At 45.3% G+C, this 22,445-nt stretch overlaps 1 protein-coding gene across 2 annotated transcripts in view; it reads right to left on the reverse strand.

Annotated features, from left to right (window-relative positions):
- vps13b (vacuolar protein sorting 13 homolog B) overlaps positions 1-22,445 on the reverse strand; it is a 445,793-nt gene that overhangs the window by 249,033 nt on the left and 174,315 nt on the right. For both annotated transcript variants that reach the window (XM_080768430.1, XM_080768431.1), the window contains exon 22: positions 7,805-7,935. In XM_080768430.1, the coding sequence (XP_080624556.1) occupies positions 7,805-7,935 (131 nt within the window). The remainder of the gene's footprint in view (positions 1-7,804; positions 7,936-22,445) is intronic.

The raw sequence follows: 22,445 nt of genomic DNA on the forward strand, positions 1-22,445 counted from the left end.
GATGCTATGTGGCTATTACCTCACCGGGCCTGTTGCAATGGTGTGGGAAAGACATTGGCTCCTGCTGCTCTCTCTATATTTCTTCCTCACTCCTGTCTCTCTTTCAAGACCCTCACGCTCTCGCTGTCTGTCCGTCTCTCTGTCTTTCATGAGAAGTCTCTGAACTGGTGAACTACCGTTTAAGCGGAGAGCGGGACCTCCTGTCCCCCCAAGCAGCGATTCTCACAGCCGAGTGTGTAAACTGATCCATTTCTCTCCCTCTCTCTGTGTGAGCCGGCCCGCTTGTCTGGTTTCGACATTAGCCATCCATCTGTCTTTATCATTGACGGCTCCTCTAACAAAATAAAGGAAGCTCTCTAATGGTTTTGGACAGGTCGCAATTAATGTTCCCTTCCATTTTCATTACTTGGTGAAAATCACCTATCTTTCCTACAGAGGTAATGGGACTTCAGGAAAAAGAGAGGCAGACATAGAGAGATAAAAATGCACTGAGCCTGAAGTCATGGAGCTTATAACTACAGCTCAAAAAACAGTTGCTGGGTTTGCTTGAGACAGTCAGCCACAGATAGAGTGTGATACTCATGGCTCCAGAAAATAATCTGCTTTAACCACATATGACAGTTCATCACTAGGAATCAGTGCTAACCATGTCTGTCACAGAAGAAAAGACCCAACCCAAACTACCATGAAAAGGATTATTATATATTACAAAGCTACAAATTGGTTTATGATGTGTATGACATTGTACAAGATACATTTAAAAATCACACCCGTGTGAACCGAGTGGTGCAACTCCCCCCCCCCCCCCTTCTCTCTCTCTATCTCTCTCTCTCTCTCTCATATTAGCAGACAACAGTGCAGCACTATCTCCCTCTCTGTTTCTGGCACAACAGCACCCCTACTGGCACTAATAGTCATATTGGTGCTCATTAACGTCACATAGGTAGGTGAACACGGACATTGCTGTTCCTTGGAGTGGTTGCACCACTCAAAAATAGTCTAATGAAATGTGCAGCAAAGGAGGGTAGTTTGGGCCATAATTGTGAGATCCATTTATGTGTGGCCTAAGATATTAAGACAATATTTTAAATGGAAAGCATGTGATACAAATCCAGAGATTGTCCATGATTCATAAGTCAGTCGTATACTATGACTATACTGTATATTTGTCAGGTGAAACGTACAGTAAATACAAAAAAGGTAGGACTTCCATATATTTATCCTTCATGCCCGCTTAGGAGCATGACATACTCAAGTGACACGGTATGGACAAAGCATCTGGGACACAGAGAGATAGATTACATTTACATAATCCCAGGCTATCAGAAGTTCCCCATAAACAACCACCTCGGGCCCGAAATGGGATCAGCAGCAACAATAAATTGTAATCTTTCGGGTTTTTTTCTCCCTCCCTTTCTTACTCCTCTCTCCACCGAAAAACGACGGAAAGAAACCAAGCGTGCCAAATTGGGCACATGTGCAGCAGAAGTGTGAGCCATTAGGTATTCTGTTTACACCGCACTAAAATAAATGGAGTGCTTTAAGTTTGGGGATCTCCAAGTCCTGGGGTACCAGCTGTCGGTTCGGTCGGTTTGGTCCGCTTCCACTCCCATGTCAACAGGACGGCCTGTTTCCTAATTGCTGCCTCAGTGCACGGTGTGGTCCCAGTCACAGAGCTGAAGGGGACAGAGGGAAGTGGAGGCAATGACGGGCCCAGCAAACTATTATAGGCTTGAGTTAAGTTCTGTGGAAGTACTGTAAACAACTCAGTGGGCTGACATGGGGCTCACGGCTGTAGAGCATTACATCAATGTGCACCGTGCCTTCTCCTCTCTTCTGCAGCTTTGGAATGAGAACAGTTCAGCCGGTCCTGGCAAAGACCACTCATGGTCCCCCAAAGCCAGTGCCGTGGTTGCTGGGAGTTTGTGCTGGTCGTCTTGATCTCATTTAATTCAGAGACCTTGTTGAGAGGAAGCGGCAGCAATTACGGGTCCATCGTTGTGCAGGGGTATGGTTCTAGTCTAGGGGGTTCAAATCCTCCGCAATGCACCCGGCTCGGTCGGGCATTCCAATGAACACAATTGGCCATGTTCACGGGAGAGAAGCAGAGTGCAGAGGACAATCTCTATTGCTGTACTAGCGGCTCCTACAGGATGATCAGGGCATCTGTTCAGCAGGGACAATAACAGGGTCGGTAAGCTGGTTCCACCTCCACATTATGTCTGCATTACTGTGCGTTCCACCTCCACATTATGTCCACATTACTGTGTGTTCCACCTCCACATTATGTCCACATTACTGTGTGTTCCACCTCCACATTATGTCCACATTACTGTGTGTTCCACCTCCACATTATGTCCACATTACTGTGTGTTCCACCTCCACATTATGTCCACATTACTGTGTGTTCCACCTCCACATTATGTCCACATTACTGTGCGTTCCACCTCCACATTATGTCCACATTACTGTGCGTTCCACCTCTGCATTATGTCCACATTACTGTGCGTTCCACCTCCGCATTATGTCCACATTACTGTGCGTTCCACCTCCACATTATGTCCACATTACTGTGCGTTCCACCTCCACATTATGTCCACATTACTGTGCGTTCCACCTCCATATTATGTCCACATTACTGTGTGTTCCACCTCCGCATTATGTCCACATTACTGTGCGTTCCACCTCTGCATTATGTCCACATTACTGTGTGTTCCACCTCCGCATTATGTCCACATTACTGTGTGTTCCACCTCCACATTATGTCCACATTACTGTGTGTTCCACCTCCACATTATGTCCACATTACTGTGTGTTCCACCTCTGCATTATGTCCACATTACTGTGTGTTCCACCTCCATATTATGTCCACATTACTGTGCGTTCCACCTCCACTTTATGTCCACATTACTGTGCGTTCCACCTCTGCATTATGTCCACATTACTGTGTGTTCCACCTCCACATTATGTCCACATTACTGTGTGTTCCACCTCCACATTATGTCCACATTACTGTGCGTTCCACCTCTGCATTATGTCCACATTACTGTGTGTTCCACCTCCACATTATGTCCACATTACTGTGTGTTCCACCTCCACATTATGTCCACATTAGTGTGCGTTCCACCTCCGCATTATGTCCACATTACTGTGCGTTCCACCTCCACATTATGTCTGCATTACTGTGTGTTCCACCTCCACATTATGTCTACATTACTGTGCGTTCCACCTCCGCATTATGTCCACATTACTGTGCGTTCGACCTCTGCATTATGTCCACATTACTGTGTGTTCCACCTCCACATTATGTCCACATTACTGTGCGTTCCACCTCCACATTATGTCCACATTACTGTGCGTTCGACCTCTGCATTATGTCCACATTACTGTGCGTTCCACCTCTGCATTATGTCCACATTACTGTGCGTTCCACCTCTGCATTATGTCCACATTACTGTGCGTTCGACCTCTGCATTATGTCCACATTACTGTGTGTTCCACCTCCACATTATGTCCACATTACTGTGCGTTCCACCTCCACATTATGTCCACATTACTGTGCGTTCGACCTCTGCATTATGTCCACATTACTGTGCGTTCCACCTCTGCATTATGTCCACATTACTGTGCGTTCCACCTCCACATTATGTCCACATTACTGTGTGTTCCACCTCCACATTATGTCCACATTACTGTGTGTTCCACCTCCGCATTATGTCCACATTACTGTGCGTTCGACCTCTGCATTATGTCCACATTACTGTGCGTTCCACCTCTGCATTATGTCCACATTACTGTGCGTTCCACCTCCACATTATGTCCACATTACTGTGTGTTCCACCTCCACATTATGTCCACATTACTGTGTGTTCCACCTCCACATTATGTCCACATTACTGTGCGTTCCACCTCCACATTATGTCTGCATTACTGTGTGTTCCACCTCCGCATTATGTCCACATTACTGTGCGTTCCACCTCCACATTATGTCTGCATTACTGTGTGTTCCACCTCCGCATTATGTCCACATTACTGTGCGTTCGACCTCTGCATTATGTCCACATTACTGTGTGTTCCACCTCCACATTATGTCCACATTACTGTGCGTTCCACCTCTGCATTATGTCCACATTACTGTGCGTTCCACCTCCACATTATGTCTGCATTACTGTGTGTTCCACCTCCGCATTATGTCCACATTACTGTGTGTTCCACCTCTGCATTATGTCCACATTACTGTGTGTTCCACCTCCACATTATGTCCACATTACTGTGCGTTCCACCTCTGCATTATGTCCACATTACTGTGTGTTCCACCTCCACATTATGTCCACATTACTGTGCGTTCCACCTCCACATTATGTCCACATTACTGTGCGTTCCACCTCCGCATTATGTCCGCATTACTGTGCGTTCCACCTCTGCATTATGTCCACATTACTGTGTGTTCCACCTCCACATTATGTCCACATTACTGTGCGTTCCACCTCCACATTATGTCCACATTACTGTGCGTTCCACCTCCGCATTATGTCCGCATTACTGTGCGTTCCACCTCTGCATTATGTCCACATTACTGTGTGTTCCACCTCCACATTATGTCCACATTACTGTGCGTTCCACCTCCACATTGTCCACATTACTGTGCGTTCCACCTCCACATTGTCCACATTACTGTGCGTTCCACCTCCACATTATGTCCACATTACTGTGCGTTCCACCTCCACATTATGTCCACATTACTGTGCGTTCCACCTCCACATTATGTCCACATTACTGTGTGTTCCACCTCCACATTATGTCCACATTACTGTGCGTTCCACCTCCGCATTATGTCCGCATTACTGTGCGTTCCACCTCCACATTATGTCCACATTACTGTGTGTTCCACCTCCACATTATGTCCACATTACTGTGCGTTCCACCTCCACATTATGTCCACATTACTGTGTGTTCCACCTCCACATTATGTCCACATTACTGTGTGTTCCACCTCCACATTATGTCCACATTACTGTGTGTTCCACCTCCACATTATGTCCACATTACTGTGCGTTCCACCTCCACATTATGTCCACATTACTGTGCGTTCCACCTCTGCATTATGTCCACATTACTGTGTGTTCCACCTCCACATTATGTCCGCATTACTGTGTGTTCCACCTCCACATTGTCCACATTACTGTGCGTTCCACCTCCACATTATGTCCACATTACTGTGTGTTCCACCTCCACATTATGTCCACATTACTGTGCGTTCCACCTCCACATTATGTCCACATTACTGTGTGTTCCACCTCCACATTATGTCCACATTACTGTGTGTTCCACCTCCACATTATGTCCACATTACTGTGCGTTCCACCTCCACATTATGTCCACATTACTGTGCGTTCCACCTCTGCATTATGTCCACATTACTGTGTGTTCCACCTCCACATTATGTCCGCATTACTGTGCGTTCCACCTCCACATTATGTCCACATTACTGTGTGTTCCACCTCCACATTATGTCCACATTACTGTGTGTTCCACCTCCACATTATGTCCACATTACTGTGTGTTCCACCTCCACATTATGTCCACATTACTGTGCGTTCCACCTCCACATTATGTCCACATTACTGTGCGTTCCACCTCTGCATTATGTCCACATTACTGTGCGTTCCACCTCTGCATTATGTCCACATTACTGTGTGTTCCACCTCCACATTGTCCACATTACTGTGCGTTCCACCTCCGCATTATGTCCACATTACTGTGCGTTCCACCTCCACATTATGTCCACATTACTGTGTGTTCCACCTCCACATTATGTCCACATTACTGTGTGTTCCACCTCCACATTATGTCCACATTACTGTGTGTTCCACCTCCACATTATGTCCACATTACTGTGCGTTCCACCTCTGCATTATGTCCACATTACTGTGCGTTCCACCTCTGCATTATGTCCACATTACTGTGCGTTCCACCTCCATATTATGTCCACATTACTGTGTGTTCCACCTCCACATTATGTCCACATTACTGTGTGTTCCACCTCCACATTATGTCCACATTACTGTGCGTTCCACCTCCACATTATGTCCACATTACTGTGTGTTCCACCTCCACATTATGTCCACATTACTGTGTGTTCCACCTCCACATTATGTCCACATTACTGTGTGTTCCACCTCCACATTATGTCCACATTACTGTGCGTTCCACCTCCACATTATGTCCACATTACTGTGCGTTCCACCTCCACATTATGTCCACATTACTGTGCGTTCCACCTCCGCATTATGTCCACATTACTGTGTGTTCCACCTCCATATTATGTCCACATTACTGTGTGTTCCACCTCCACATTATGTCCACATTACTGTGTGTTCCACCTCCATATTATGTCCACATTACTGTGTGTTCCACCTCCACATTATGTCCACATTACTGTGCGTTCCACCTCCGCATTATGTCCACATTACTGTGCGTTCCACCTCTGCATTATGTCCACATTACTGTGCGTTCCACCTCCACATTATGTCCACATTACTGTGCGTTCCACCTCTGCATTATGTCCACATTACTGTGCGTTCCACCTCCACATTATGTCCACATTACTGTGCGTTCCACCTCCACATTGTCCACATTACTGTGCGTTCCACCTCCGCATTATGTCCACATTACTGTGCGTTCCACCTCTGCATTATGTCCACATTACTGTGCGTTCCACCTCTGCATTATGTCCACATTACTGTGCGTTCCACCTCTGCATTATGTCCACATTACTGTGCGTTCCACCTCTGCATTAGTGAAGAGAAGCGTCTGCTGTCTTTGTGTGTATTGGAGGAGGCACATGCTTGTCTGTCTACTCCCTCTTAGGAATGACGGGGACTACACACGCAGGGATAAACGACTACATTACGAAAGATTGGGAAAACAAACTACAAATAATTAATAAATGAATACATTATTTACGAGTTCAGCAAGTACACCACAGGGACACAAGTACTCATATGACATACATACAGTATGTACATACAGTAGTTGCACGTGCAGAATCGTTCACACAGAAATATGAAAATGCACACATGGACATGCACCCAAACACACACATTCTCAGACGGCCTTTATCAAGAATAAATCTGTTAGAGACTTGTCATCACTTCCTGATGTACTTCAGATGGGTCTGGTTGTGATGTGGCTCATCTGACTGGTGTGCTCGAGACACAGCAAGCAGCCACACAATGGAAGCAGTCAAATACCCAGTTAGTCAGTCAGCCAGACTGGGACAGTCAGCCAGCCAGCCGGCCAGCCAGAGAGTCAGCCGGCCACAAAGGGACAGGAGACGCTTACGTATGCATCTGTATGTGAAACAGGCTAATGGGCTAACAGCTAACAGAGGCCACTACGCCGCAGACAGAGAGAGAGCTACAGTAAGCTGGCCTTGGCTGAGCCAGGACAAACCTCAGGGTTTGGTGATGTAATGGAGGAGAGGATAAGGAGGACAAAGAAAAAGAACAAGATAGAGAAGAGTAGGTGATTTTACGTTCTTGGGTCTGACGATGGCAGGTCATTGAAACCCAAGGAAATAATGTGATGTGCTAAATTAATAATAATAGGTTGATAAAGTTTATACTCAGTTTCAGTTTTCAGTTTCAGATGATTGAATGATCTAATTGTAGATTAGAATAACAAGAAAATATTATGCGATTGAAACGTCACGTGGTTCAGAGGTGGATGTATAGTACTGTATGGGACTCATATATGACTGTAAAAGTGGGTGGGAGGCTGGGAGCTACTGGTGGTACAGTACCTGTACGGTGAGACGTTTGACGGCATCCCAGGCATGAGCAATCAGCTCCTTCATTCTCTCCTCTGATGTGGCCCATGGTTCCACTGCTGTGTTAGGCAAAACCTTCATGGGAATGGACAGAGGACGTGATTCTGTGACAAAGAGACAGAGACAGAGAGAGAGAGACATTAGACTGCTATATGACTTAAAAATGGTGAGTTTTAGATTTAGAGTACCATTATACAGTAAAATGGGTGACAGCACATTTTAGCAATGCATGAATTCGAATTTACTCCGTTTGCACCCCAGGCTGAAATAAATGTAGAAAACCTTGAATTTTATGACAAACGTACTCAACGAATATGTCGCTGAATTGACAATATTGTCATTTATGTGGAAAAACTTGTGGGCTGCCCTGCATTTGTCCCTTCTTTAACCTGGTCTTGGTGATCCACTGCTCTTTTCCACTGTTACACAGTATCAAGTTATATGATGTTTAATTGACACTTCATTGAGGTGAAGTAATGCTGACACTCAGGTTTCATGTCTCCTAGAGGAGATGAGGGATGGAGAGCCACCAAGGGAGTTGTGAGAACGCACGCACACGCACACACACACACACACACACACACACACACACACACACACACACAGTGCTAGACATGACATGTCCTGGTGAGCTTTCTGTGGTCCAGACTATATGGATGTTTGGACACTCATGGCAACAGTCAAGCACACAAATCACACAGGAACAGCCCTGCTATTAGCCTTTATACTAGCCATCTGAAACCTGAAGGCTGACACAGACACACACCTGGTCATCTGGAGGCGAAGACAGAAAGAACGACAGAGAGGGGGAAAGACAGAGACAGAGAGACAGTGAGAGAGAGAGAGAGAGGACACACATTTAAACAGAAAGTGAGTGAGGGTGAGTGTGAACTGCTTCAGACTCACCACCACTCACTCTCTGTTAGATAGAAAAAGCTGTACAGGCAGAACACCCATTGGAGCAGGTCAGTCCGAGTCGTAGCATAATGGATGTTAAAGCCATCAGGTCTCCTCAGCGCTCCCTGTGAGCGTCAGAGGTGAAGAGGGGGGTCGTCTCTCTGAAGACACATTAAGACATATTCCATGATTTAAAGGTCTGACTTTCTCTGCCGCTCTGTCCCACAGTTGTCATGAAAGAGCGCTGATGTCACAGCCCAGCCGCGCCTCCTCAAAGACGCCACGCTTGCAAAATAGCACTAAAACAGCCCAAGGGGTCGGCATGGCAACCGGAGAGTGTTGCCGCGGCGATGCGCGAAGTGGACCGTGGATTCTGTGGTTTGTGGTCACCGTGGCAACATGCCTAAGGGCTGCGGGAGGGAGGTGTACAGTGAGGTCACAGGTGTGTGTGTGAGAGAGAGAGAGAGAGAGAGAGAGAGAAGAGAGAGAGAGAGAGGCTGGGGTCGAGCTCATCCTGTCTGGACTCTCTCAGTATTTTCTCACACTCAGCCTCCAGATGCCTATGGCACTCAGGGAATATGAAATAGATGATATCTGTCATAATGCCCATATTCAGTACTGCATCATTACATATTGTACACTGTACGTCCCCCCCCCCCCCCCCAGGCTGTATATTATGTGCTCATATAGGAAATCCCCTTCCTGCTATTCCTGACTTCTATCTTTCTCCAATTCTCCAACTGCAACTGTGTTGTTTTATCCGAGTCTGCAAGTCAACCATGATCCATTGTCTTATACTTGCTTTTTTTAAGTATATAGTATTTTCTACGTTCATATGTTTTAGATGGACTTCGATCACTTTCACTCTGACTCTGCATCGTGCCTTCGTCTCATACACGAGCGCGGACTCACTCTTCTACTTAACGTCCCCACTCGTGTAACTGGAAGACATTGACTTTAACAGTATAGATAGTGTTTCACGGACCATCTTCCATTGTGTAATGTGCAGAGAGTGCTGCGCCGACCCGCTGTGATATCATTGTGTTGTCAATAGCGTTTACTGTAGCTCCGGAGGACTCTGCATGCATTACAGTATCCCTGTCACAACGTATTACGTTGCCATTTCCTGTTCTGCTTTGCAGGGGTCCCACAGACATGACAGAGCTCTGTGGCCAATCCATTTTGTCATGTGGCCCAGCTGTCTAGACTAGGGAGACTTTGCCCCAGGGACGGAGCGCACTGTGGTGTGTGTGTGTGTGTGTGTGTGTGTGAGTATACAGTTTATATCTATTCATGAAGGCGGTGTTACAATGTAGTGTGTGTGGATACGTGCACGCGTACATGCATATATTTATGTATAGTAGTGTGTGTGTGTGAAAGGGATGGTAACTGGCAAACCGCAGCCACCCAACTGACGTCAGTTCCCTAAATTCACCATATACCCCCCTTAAACAATCCTGCTCCCAACTAAACAGCATCGTCACACTTCCCACTGTGACTGAGTGTAATGCGAAAATGCACGCACACACGCACATACATGTGCACATGCCCACGTGCACACATACACACATTCAGGCAGACACACGCACGGGCAAGCACACACGCACGGTCGAGAGCGCGCACACACACACACACACACACACACAGAACCCCCAAAATAGACTAGTCTCCTGCCATGTGCAAACCCCCAAAACATAGCATGATATCATGATGCGTTCACACCCTCACCAATCATCTTTGATGAAATGCTAAAGTAAACAGTGACCGCCCTGCTGGGCTCTGGAACAGCAGCTCTGGTCACACACTCACACCGTGTCCCGCCAATGTACCACAGCAATCTATTACACATGATGAGACTATTACCAGTGAGGGTGGAGTGGACCCTGGATCTCCAAGGAAAAGAGGCGTGTGTGTGTGTGTGTGTGTGTGTGTGTGTGTGTGTGTGTGTGTGTGTGTGCGTGCGTGTGCCGGCTGCACATGTACATTATATGCACACAAAATGAAGCCTCTGATCACTGTGTGTATAAAGCAAATAGCCATGATTTTGTGTGTGCTGCATGAATGTTAGTGTGAATCTATAAAGGAAGTAACGAATTTCACAAATGCCTACAGTATTGTGTTTGACTCACGCACACGCGCACACACACACACACACACACACACACACACACACACACACACACACACACACACACACACACACACACACACACACACACACACACACACACACACACAGGACTTAGCACAGAGTCTGAATCACACCCAATGGAGAGATTCTGGAACAGGCGATGGTAGAGCCAGTACTATAACATTTATTTTAGTTTATTCCACTCTGACCTTATACTACATACTCAACACTGAATGTCCAGCCATAAAAGCTGCTGGATGTCTACTCTAGACTCCACACGGGGTATGATTTGAATACCGCGCAATGCTTAATATTATTCTGTGCTCTCGAAGGAGGCCATCACTTTTCTGGGGCTGCGTTTTGTTTTAATAAGCAACAAAACCGTAACTGGCAGCCATTTTCTTCCGAAAAAGCTAAACATCAACGATAAACCTGGTCCTCACTGTAACATATTAAACCTAACCTTAACCTACAAGAAAGTGAGACATTTTCTTTATCGCTTTTCCAAGACTTTGGACATTGGCCAAGAAGTGAGTCTGCTGGGCAGATCACTGTTAAAGTGCGTCTAACTGCAGGCTGTGCCAATACCGGGGCAGCGTGCATGCGTCTCCGCATTTTTTTATTTTTGTAATACCATCCCAGGGCTCTGGTCATTAATGCTGGGGTCATTACTTGGAATGTAACTGCCATAGCTTGTTATGGTGAGCGCAGAGGGCCCGGTGTTTCTGCAGAGCGGGGAAGGTGGGCATGTTAAATGAGTAGCTTCGAGAGTCAAACTGAGGCCGGACCACAGTTATAGCCTTGGCACTGCACGCAGTGAGAGACACACGATGGAGAATGAAGAATGGGAGAACAAGAGAGCTCTAACTCCAATGGAAAAGGGAATGTGATGGGATGGCCTGACAGGCCCTTAAAACGCCCCAGGACTAACAAGTCCTCAGAGTCCTCTTAGCGTCGGGTTATTCCCTCTGCCTTGTGCCCTCGCAGTCATGTCCTCGTTCTCAACCTCTGCTAAGCCAATATGTTAGGCTAATGACAGGACATCCCCTAACCGCACAGCCCTGTCCGCTGGTTTATTTTCCCCTCTCTACAGCCCCCCCCTCTCTATCTTTCTCCCTCCATGTCCCAGTCTTCATCTGGAGTGTAGAGCTGCCAGTCCATTTTCCCATAAACATGCTGGTGTTCTAATGGTGATTATTCATCCTCTTTAACAGCTCCAACTGTCACATGTCACAGCCAGTGAAAGCCCCGGGCCTTTTGAAGCCCACAGAGCGAGCATGTGTCAAGTGATCAGATCAAAACACAGCACCGAAAAACACAACGTCATTTTGCAGCACAATGAGTTGGGCGAGAGAAGCTGAATCAAGTGTGGCCTTCGGTTCATGATGTGCTACACAACACCACTGTAGCAGATCAACTAGGGCTGTAAAAGGTGTGAGGGTGTGTGGCGGGTGTGCATTGCACTCCGTGCAAATGTTCATTCTAGCAGGCGCGGACACACACACACACGTGCATGAGCAAGCTATCCAGAGTCAACTCACACACTTACTGAAGTGTAGTCCAGAGTGTTGGTTTACACTTTACAGTAACTCTGCAAAAATGGACCCACACAGATTGAGTGTAATTAACGCTTTGTAATTACAACACAGGATTCGACACATCACATATAGAGAGAAGGAATATTTCTTAGATCCTGGGAACAGAGATCTATCGACTTCAAACTCTGCGTGCATCAGGGAGTGCAGTGCTTGGTGTCAAGTTGGGCAGATACAGTAGGCAGTTTCCAGAAGCGACAATCCAACCAATATTTCCATATACAGTACTGTAAGTACAGTATAGCATAACTGGTTGTCCACAACTGCCATGCCGTCCTATAGCATATGCCGATCTATGGCCCAAACATGAAGTCAGGCTGATAGAACCACCAAAGCTAGATCGATACAGAGATCTCCATATACAGTATGGGCATAAAACGGACACATGCAGTCAGGCAGATATACAGTATACACTTAGATCTCCATACTTAGGTATAAAAAGAACACATACATACAGTAGACAGAAGGGTACAACGGGTACTCTGACATACTGTAATAACCAGAAGGGTCATACATTCCCAACCTATTGTTACAAACAAATAGGCCAAGAGGCACCGGCAGTCTATAGCTGTATTTAAAATGTTATCAAATTGATTCAAAAGTTTTGCACAATTTACTAATTTACAATTACTTGCACAAGTATTAATAATTGGTATTCTCTAGGACATTGGATTCTATAGGCATTGGACTAAAAAACTATTGTAAAATAGCCCACACTGTCCCTCTGTCCAGAGTGGTTGAGCAACTGGACCCTAAAAAGGACCATCAGTGTGTTCCCATGCAGGCCCTGTGTCTCTCCGGTATGTTCCCTATTACCAGTGGTTTACAATGACTTGAAGTGTTGTATATGCTGTTACAGCTGCGCGCGGAGGCAGCACCGAGGCTCTTTAATAACCCACCCGCCTATTTGTTTTGGATGCAAGTCGGTGTTTATTTAAATATTTATGCGACTCCATTTGTTACAGTGCTATTGAAGCCGCCATGCAAAGTGGCGGTACGGCTGGGCTGTCTGTGGAGGGCTGGCTGCTTTCAGACCACAGTTTTATTGTATGTGTCCTTCACACTTTCTCTCTCTCTCTCTCTCCCATCCTTTATATAGTCTGTCTTTTGCTCTTTCATTCTGAGACCTGTGGGTTTGAAGGTTGTCGTTGCAAGATGCCCTCTAACAGAATATAGCTGTAGTGTTGAGGATATTAACATTAAAGATTAGTCTCTAATAGTAGTAGTGTGAGATGAGAGGGGAGAGAGAAGAGGAGAGGGATCAGATGAGAAAGGCTGCAGGCCTCTGCCAGCCAGCACAACGTGCAAAGAACGAGCAGAAGGAGAAGACGTGCGAGCGTCATCAGTGCCCATACCCGAGGCGGGGTTGGCGAAAGGGCCTTTCTGTGTGGAGTTTGCATGTTCTCCCCGTGTCCCCTAGGGTAGGTACCCTCACAAAAACATGCCGTAATCCTGGTCTCTAAACTACCTCCCCCTGGCCAGCCTGATGGAGGGGAAAATAACTGGTCGGAATAACGTGTTCCTTCCACGCACTCGGCTAGTGGCGAGTTTCCACGTCCGGCCGGGGAAACTCTCCCCTGTCAGGTAAAAAGAAGCAGCTTGGACTCCTCATGCATAGAAAGAGACATGAGGTCAGTCGGCTGCCCCCCCCCCCCCCAGGTTGGCAGAGGAAATGTAGCACACAGGATTACATTAGATAATTGACACTGGGTGAAAAAAATGAGTTACAAAATTGTGGGATAAAACATTTGAGAAAAAAAAAGAAGGAGAAGACGTCTTTCCTCAGTGACACGGGGACCCTCTGAAAGGTCCCTGGTGAAATCACCCCAACCTTATTTCCAATCCACTCCTGTTTCCCTGTCATATGAACTGCCCCACGTCCGCTCACTAATCCCCTTCTCTGCCTGATGAACCACATCTCAACCCCACCTCCCCTCCCTGCGTCTCTTACCTTAAACCCCCGAAAACCACAGCCAACATCCACAGACCCTAATCCCCCCCCCCCCATCCTTCATAAGAGCACAGAAGGAATACTTCAAGGCCAAGATGTGGGACAGATCTTTTGGCTGCAGATTGACCAGGCAGCATGCATGTCAGTGAGAAGTTTGTGGGCTCGTCAGTGAGAGCGAGGGACATTTTAATCTGCTGAATTAAGCTCCCCGCAGACCGCACTCGCCCTCCTCAGGGGGGCCTACTATCTCATTATTCCTGCCATATATTGTTTTTCTTTCCCCTGCTTGGGCCTTCATTACCTTGATAAATTATTGACTTTGCAAGGAAAATTAAACTACATAAATAACACAATGAAAACATTATCCCCTCTTGCAAAGCGTGTGGCGGCCAATGAAAACTGCCTGACTTCCATCAAGCTACTTGGGTCAGGATTATGGTAAAAGTGTGACGTATGTGAGTTCTGCCTGACGTCCCCTCATCAGCTCTCATTTGATATACAGACACAAATAAACACATAGATGCACATGCGTATATGTATCATGCTCTCTTTCTACCCATAACATCCTAATTATTTTTTCATCTGATACATAGGGTACGTAGTTGAGATCACAGAGATGACAAGCAGGAGAACCCCAGGACCCTGACTGACACTGCATCGTCAAACAATGTCTTCTTCCGTACCAATTCAAAGCACAACCATCCTCCATGCCACGCGCCACTTCTCCATCTCTCTCTCTCACTCGTCTTCCTAGTAAACATTAAACAACAACATTAGATCTTCCTCCTGGCCACGAGCAGACAGGACATGAAAACAACAGTTCTCCAAACTTTAGAAAGGTTTCTTAGTGAAATGGTAGCATTTATATAAATGGTAAATGGTGCATTTATATAGCGCCTTTATCCAAGGCACTTTACATAGATTGTGCATTACATTCACCCATTCACACACACATTCATACACCGATGACGGAGGAAACCATTCAAGGTACCAACCTGCACATCGGGAGCAATTAGGGAGGACAACTCTGGGGGAGCCCGGGTTCGAACTGGGAACCTTGTGGTTCCCATCTGGCCATTCTACCCCTGAGCCAATGCCGCCGCACTTAGTTAAAACTAAGTGCATTCTCTGTGCGCCAGTGGCTAATTTTAGGATTTCGAAGTAAAGCCAATGAGATCATTACTCTGGTAGGGGCTAGTAGAGAACAATGAGAAGGCCCGGGAGGCTCTCAATCTAAAAACACAGTCTGGCTGCCAACAAGAACATTCATTAGGGACAAATAAAGAAAATACTTAAGAGGCTAGTTTTATGTGAACCAATTTGTGGCGTAATTGTGCGAGAGAGACTGAAGCCGACCTCAAAACTCAGGCAAAACGACTTGTTTTCAAAGTCGTCGTTCTGTGGCCTTTCTTGTAAAGGATAATCACATGAAAACAACTGTTAACACTTCTGCAATGGTGTTCCTATAGCAACATGCAAACAAACCCCTTGAGGTGACATAAATGATCCTTCTAGTGTTTGGTTTAGAAAAATTAATGCAAAACACTCTGCAATGTACAGTCTTTCGACTAAAATGTTTGGCCAGGCAAAATACTGTGACCATCAAGGCCAGTAAAGTAAATAGGAACATCGACTGTCTTTAAACAAGAAGAAAACAACTAGTGACACAACCCCCTGCCAAAGCCACACAACTCTAAACAATAAGAGGGACCTTTGAGGACATGACACGTCAAGCTCTTCTAGGACATTGTCAAATTAATATATTTTACATTATGACACTTATTGAGAACAATATATTTATAGAACACAGAACTGAACATAAAGCGAGAGTTCCCAGTCCAGTCAAGTCTAATCTGTGTGCAGTAAAATGTGTACTGTACAATGCATTATGTTAGCATGTGCAGAGTTTAAAGACAAAACCAAAGAGAAACGGATAATCAAGGTCTCTTTTATCTTACCTAATATACCTACATAATATATATACACTGGGTAGGTCGGTAGGTAGGTCGGTAGGTACTCATTCTGAGGGGAAATTAAGGTGTTTAAAGGACCACTTCACCACACCACTGAGGACCACTTCATATAATAGGTCCTCGCTAATAATCATGATAAAATGGCACAACATTTTTCTACTCCCGTCTGTGTCTCATAGGAGGGCTGTGGGCAGTTCAGAAACCCGTCCACCAGTGGCATCATCGATGGGGAATCCAAGCTAATAGAAACTGCAGGCTTTCTAGTCCTGAATTGTTGCAATGCGAAAATGAAAGCCATCGTTCTCACGATAATAAAAATCTAAACATTCTTGTAAAAGAATCTTGTTTAAAAAAATATCTGCCTAACAATGATGTCACTGGTGGACGGGTTTCTGAACTGCATACATATATTGACCAAAGCCAGAATGTTAAAGAGACAGAATTCATTCCCACATCCACCCAGTATGTTCACCTTGCTCTCACTTCTGTGGAAACCATCTGAGCTATAGGTGGTGCCTATAGGAGTGTCTCTGTGCATTTGCCTACACATTAACAGGCACCTTCGCTGGAACTGGAGGAAAGTCCCCTCTTGATTAGCACCAAGCTGTAGCTAGGCTGAATGTGGTGTAACAAAACACAGCACTCTCTTTAGACCATAAAAGAGCCAGGCATCTGTTCAGATGGCCAACTGGAAACAGGGATGACTCGCTATTAGAGGCTTTGAACTACCAAAACACAGCACTGAAAATACATTTCTTTCACTGGATTAGGAGTTATCCTGTTAATTCCCCTGAGGTGAGTTCTGAGGGAAAATCTATATCTCCAGTGGAAAAGTATGATAATCAGTGGGCACATGAAAGTATTGTCCTGGCCAAGGAATAATCAGGCGGAACAAAAAAAAATTGCCCACATATCAATATTATTCCACATCCTATCCAGCATATCAGACCATTTCATCTCAAAATGAAGGTCCAGCCAAGCAACCTGTCTCTCAACATACAACCTGTTAACTTGATATTTTCCAATTGACCACTTAAATGCATAGTGGGTAAAACATTGTGTGCTTTTCAAAGGAGGGCTGAGTGCCAATGCTATACTGGAGCACAAACTAACTTGACATGCCAGCTAGGAGTACCAGAATGTCTGACTCAAGATCGCTGTAAAGTTCTGAGGGTTCATTTAACTCAGAGAGGGTAGAAATGTAACCCTTGGTAACATTTCTAGGTTACAATTTACATTTCTACATTTCAGGACCACGCAATCATCCTCACTGCATGATGACTCTGTTTTGTTCTGCAAAATTTTCACAATGAATTGATTAATACGCATCAGCCATAGTGTGCAAGATGTGTGCATAACACGACGATCGGATGACAGATTTAGTTTACAATGCATGTGTGAGTGATTGGAAGCCATGTTGTGCTCCTCAGTATGTTTCAAAATAATGAACTATAATCTAGTATAGAAGAAAATTTAGTATTTTATACCAATATTCCAATTCCAATTGTTTGAAAGTGATGAAAGTGATGCCTGCAGTTCTCGACAGCACGTTCCATGCAACAGCATGGAACGTTTTAAAACTAAAATATCCACAAGACAAACAAATTAATACGTATGTAATGGTTGAATTGTTGAGCTCTAACACTCATGATAGGTTGTTGTTTTGTGGCAGGATGCTGGTGATGATGCGGTTCCTATATAAGAACCTAATGACGTCTCCTCCAGGTCAACAGTGTACAGCTCCAGTGGCAGTCCAGTTGGCTGGCTGCCTCCGCTGAGCCCGAGCCAAACGTGTGTGTTTATTTCCCACGTGTCCCTACGAATGGCGGCTCAAACATATGTGTTGACTCCAACTGGCAAACAACCTGTACATCTCCCCACTGTTTACCCAAATAGACGACTGAAGGCTGAAAAATAAAACGTCTGCTGCGGTCATTACCAACCCCCTGAAAGTCCCCGGAGAAATTATACTCCGCACATAACCCCCGCAACTAAAATGAACCTTGTCATATAGCTAGACGTTTATTTGGAGTCATGTTAAAACAAACACATTAGAGCTACCGAGTGAAATGCCAAATTACAATTTAGCAAAAAGAAATAATACAACCAACAAAAGGAAATACTTTCTCAGTACCCGATCCAGAAAGGGAAAAATGAGCTGGACCATTTAAATTCATTTCTTACAACAACACAATTCATTTCTCAGGGCAATTATCAATTTGCCTGCAATCCTTCCTCCGTCAGTGCTGATGAGATTAAAGGCCATCAGGACACAATGCCCATTTCTCATCTCTTGTCCGATCGGTTTACCCCTGCAGTAAATCATTAGGCCTTATTGATTCAATCTAAACAGCAGGATCAGATGTCCTGAGGTAAACACGCCGCTATTTCAAAAACATGCAGAAAGATCCATCCGACAACTAGCCGCCACCAACGCCTTTGGAAATGCATCCCCTGCCGACAAAAGATAAGACTCAGAAGATATGTATAATTTATATGTTCAGCAAACATTCAACAAAGCATAAACATCACAGGAAAACACGATAAACTAATAACTAAGTCATATTGAAGGTCTGACCTCAGCCAGTCTTTTACATCACATCCATCCCAGACCAGAGCAAGCCGCTCCCCCCTCTGTTAAAACATCCAGACCCTTATTGCTGCACACCACACATGGTGAAGCAATTAATAAATCTTCTTTAGAGAGCCTAATTCCAATCATAACATGTTGGATGTCAGCAGCTCGTCTCAGGACGTGACTGCAGCACGGGGAAGGTTTTACAAGGGAACTCCACCCTAAACACCAACTACAAGGTATCCCCATAACCTTGGATAGTTCACAACTAACCGTTCCCATTCCCATGTATTCCTTTGAGTTGTTTGTGTTCCCCAGTATTCAGCGTTCACTGAACTGTGTGTGCAATCAAAGGAGTAACACGCATGTGAATTCTGCTTCAGGGTGGATATAAACATTGAGGGTCTCACCACCACATACTGTAGTTTTCTCCTTCCATCTCATTCTCTCTGCCACTGCCTCTCCGTCAACTAGCTTATACCAGAGGGAGGGCTAAATATCAGAATATATAAACCCATAGATATATGTCTCAAATATCACAACCTGCCAAACCTGGAAAATATGAGGACTTCACTGTTCTATTCATCAACCTCCAATTAATCACAGGAAGTCTGGATTATTAAGACAATTGAGTGTAGCGTAATATCAGTATAATTCTATATATCAAGTATCTGCAGCAATCCACTGACCCCCGCAGGACATGAGAACATTGCATTTTTCACTCAATATTATTTGCCAGCACTTCCTATGCCATAAAGTCATCACCATCACATAATACTGACTGTACAGGAATAAAATTGTCAATTTATTAATCACAGGAAGGATGGATTCTTATTCTGCAGCCAGGTCCCGCCTGCTGAGAGGAGCTGCAGTCCGTCAGGACTGTGCCTCCACTGTACGGAGGCTCGTCGTTTGGTTGTAATTACAACCACCAGGGCCTAAATGCCTCGGCCCTCTTCGTATCCTGATTGCTCTCGGAAACAATTTGTAACTTTTTTTTTTGTTACATCTGTTCCGGCAGTGCTGCGGCCACTTCCAAAGGAAGATGCTATTCAACTACTGAGAGAAATTTCGTTTCAATGTGTGGGTTTTTTATGTTGAAATCTAAGAACACATGGTAGCAACACCTAGTAACCAACGGCTTGTTTACCCTTTACCAGGAAAATATTTGGTGTAGAAAGTGCTCAAGAATGACTGAGTATATGTTTCTAATGAACTAATGCAAGCCAATAATGAGATGCCATATAGGAACATGCCCAACATTAAACACTCCATTACGCACACAACTCCAGTCCAGATGTGTTGTCCATTTAACATTTCACCACGAGACGTGGTAAGCGAGTGTGTGTTTATTTGTGTGTGTGTGTGCACTGATTGTGAAACTCACGACTGTCTCATAGTCAGACAGATGTGCGCACGGTTGCAAATGACCAATACCAATAGGGAACCATACAGGAGTAGAGAATGACTAACAAAAAACAAGACAAGCAAACAACAAAGTTAAGATGGAAAAAGGCGGCTGGCAGATAGGAGGCCATGTAGATTGATAACCACAGTGTACTCTCGTTGTAATAGACTTTAGCAGAGTGTCGCTGATGGGCTGCAGCCTGCTGGAGCTGTGTGTGCACTCTGTGGGAGCCAGAGGGACTGTTTACTGACGGTCCTTAATGAGCGAGCACACTGTCGAGATGTGAGTAAGCAAAGATGCCGTGGTATGGAAAAGCCATTAGTGTAGATTAGATGAATCAAGGAGCGCAGGGGGGAAATGAAGGAAAAAAAGCCGCTGTGACCTTTTCAGCAGCATGCTTTTAACTCATTTTGGGCGGGAACCACTTTGTGTTTTAACTAATACTTTAGCTATTGAAAAATAGCAGATCTACAAGCTCATAGCGCGCCACCGAGTGGTGCGCTACGAGCTTGTAGGAAATACTCAACCGAGTGCTTGCTTTTGCCTTCTTTTTTTATTTTGACGTCAGGCCTAAATGGGTTAAAGAAAACCAAAAAGAACCTTAATGGGTTTTTTTAGGACTACAAAAAATGTCGAAGGAGCATTTCGCCTGTCAAAACAACTTTATGACAAAAGGGGCGACGTCATAGATATACGCTGATATTTATAGCTATACAGTATGACTTCACCCAAAACAGGGACTCATCACTCCTGTTGGGAACACATTTCCCACTGACTTGAAAGAAAGTAAACCATCATTTGCTTATTTCCCCCGACTCTTTGCTGCAATCGCTTGGCAGAGCATCTTTCGACCATGGAAGCGCTTAAAAGACCTGGAGTCTAAACACCGTGACATTCAAACAGTAGAGACTGGGGAGGCCTTTCTTCTTTCCTTCTTTTTTTTCTTCTAAAATACTGCAACTAATTCAGTTTCCCCAACGTGAAACCCAGCCAAGATATTCCATTGAATCACATCAATTAAATATCAATAGGGAAACATGAGGGAGAAAGGCGGGGTATTACGTTTATACTGTATGGGTATTAAATGAAAACCATCGCTGCAGTGAATTAGGGCCTGTGTTGTGTCACGGACAGCTCCTAAACAGAGTGACTGCTTCAGCAGTCCTCCCAGGTATGAGTGTCAGAATGTGTGTGTGTGTGTGTGTGTGTGTGTGTGTGTGTGTGTGTGTGTGTGCGCGCGCGCGCGTGTGTGTGTGTGTGTGTGTGTTTGTCTGTGCGTGTGTGTTAAGGGCTTCCCCTAGACGTACTTGTGTCAGCTCCAACACTATCACAGACAGGTTCCTCAAACTGACAAGAATAACATTATAAGTGCTTATTGCATTGCACGCACACGCTCAATGACTTGACTCCTGTCCTGACCTGGCCTGCAACCACTGCAAATAACCCCAGGACCTGTGGGAATCACAGGCGTGTATGTGTTTAACAGCGTGTTCAAGACTATAAACCAGGCAGTCACATCCCTGACAAGGTTCTGAACTGCAGCCATCATCTCTTCTTCTGTGTCCTTCTGCTCTCCTGTTTCTCCAATCTGTCCATCCCGAGCCCCAAAGGGTTCAGACTTTCCGACTTAGAAACAGCAAGACACTGCGCTGGAAAATCCACCGGAGAGGATCTAACAGAGGACCAAAGCAATGGTGTGTTTGTGCATGTGTGAATGTGTGTATTGCCACAGATCTCCACGTGTGCGAAACCCCTACGTATGTGTGTATGCGTACCAGCATGTGTGTGTGTGTGTGTGTGTGTGTGTGTGTGTGTGTGTGTGTGTGTGTGTGTGTGTGTGTGCGTGCGCACGTGCGTGTGTTTGTGTTCTGAGGAGGGGGGTCCCAGAAAGCGGAAAACTGGCATAGAGGAAGGGTCTGCACAGCCAAGCCACTCATCTATTCTGGGCATCTGGAGCCCAGAGAGCCACGGTAATACAGCTAGAGGAGGAAAACAGAGCAGGGATGGCTGGAGATGCGGTGTCCTCCAAAAGAACAGGGTCACCCAGGTGTCAGGTCGCCACAGTGTGTTATGTAACAACATAG

Source organism: Protomyctophum bolini (assembly GCF_963924005.1).
Source record: "Protomyctophum bolini genome assembly, chromosome: 7".
NCBI lineage: Eukaryota > Metazoa > Chordata > Actinopteri > Myctophiformes > Myctophidae > Protomyctophum > Protomyctophum bolini.